The 1,092-nt window shown below is 40.5% G+C and overlaps 1 protein-coding gene across 1 annotated transcript; it reads left to right on the forward strand.

The window, feature by feature from the left end:
- Positions 1–125: 125 nt before the first annotated feature.
- Positions 126–887, forward strand: LOC105461652 (the record flags this gene model as incomplete). Its single annotated transcript, XM_011708163.1, has 2 exons — positions 126–255; positions 406–887. Coding segments are annotated over exons 1-2 (612 nt in total), but the record flags the coding sequence as incomplete, so codon positions are not given.
- Between the last annotated feature and the right edge of the window lie 205 nt (positions 888–1,092).

Raw genomic sequence — 1,092 nt, forward strand, 5'->3', positions numbered from 1 at the left:
TGCTGAATAGAAAAGACTCGAACATGTCGAAAAAGAAAAGTCTCGAAAAGCAGCAGCTGATCGAGGAACTGCACGCCCCGCGAGAAGAAATTTTCCACGAAGACGCGTCATAGTTTGCGGATACGATGTGGCAGGCGGATGTGGTCGAGATGCGTCCTTATACGCGATTCAACAGAGGTTACCACTACATTCTCATTGTTATCGATGTGCTGAGTAAGCATGCATTGGCCGTACCTCTCAAGGCTAAGAGCGGAAGTGATGTGACTAAAGCGATCGCAGAGATAATTCGACACAATGGAAGATGCCCGAAAAATTTACAGATTGATAGGGGAAAGGAATTTTATAACGCCAACGCGCAGAATCTCTTAAAGAAACATAACATCAATCATTATTCTACATATTCAGTAATGAAGGCATCAGTCGTCGATCGGTTCAACCGTACGTTGAAAAACAACATGTGGAAGCAGTTTACACACAATGGAAACTATAGATGGATCGATTTGCTACCGCGTCTCATGTCTGAATACAACGTGCGAAAGCATCGAACTATCGGTATGCGACCCGTCGATGTCACCCTCGCAATCGTCAACAAGCTCTTAACCACGGTGAATAACCGCGTAAAGATCGCCGCACCCGCACGATTCAAAGTGGATGACTTGGTACGCGTCAGTAAATTCAAGACAATTTTTGACAAGGGTTACACGTCAAATTGGATCACGGAAGTGTTTAAAATCATCAAGATGCAGAAAACTAATCCCGCAACGTATCTTTTGGAGGATTCTCGCGGAAAACCCATAGCCGGGGGATTCTATGAATACGAACTGCATCGCTTTGCTAATCCCGATGTGTACCTCGTTGAAAAAGTTTTGCGCAAAAAAGGGAATGAGGTATACGTAAAATAGTTGGGATTGGACGATTCACATAATTCATGGATACACAAGGATAACGTGTTGTAAAATAAATTTATATAGCAAATTCTTTTTTTATTATACATAAGACATTATGTTTATTAAAAAATATATGAGATTAATACAAATATACTATATGTGTTTATTACAAATATGCGAGTTTTTTATTTACAATGGTATCTTG

The sequence above is a fragment of the Wasmannia auropunctata genome, unplaced genomic scaffold (assembly GCF_000956235.1).
Source record: "Wasmannia auropunctata unplaced genomic scaffold, wasmannia.A_1.0 LD281692.1, whole genome shotgun sequence".
Classification (NCBI taxonomy): domain Eukaryota; kingdom Metazoa; phylum Arthropoda; class Insecta; order Hymenoptera; family Formicidae; genus Wasmannia; species Wasmannia auropunctata.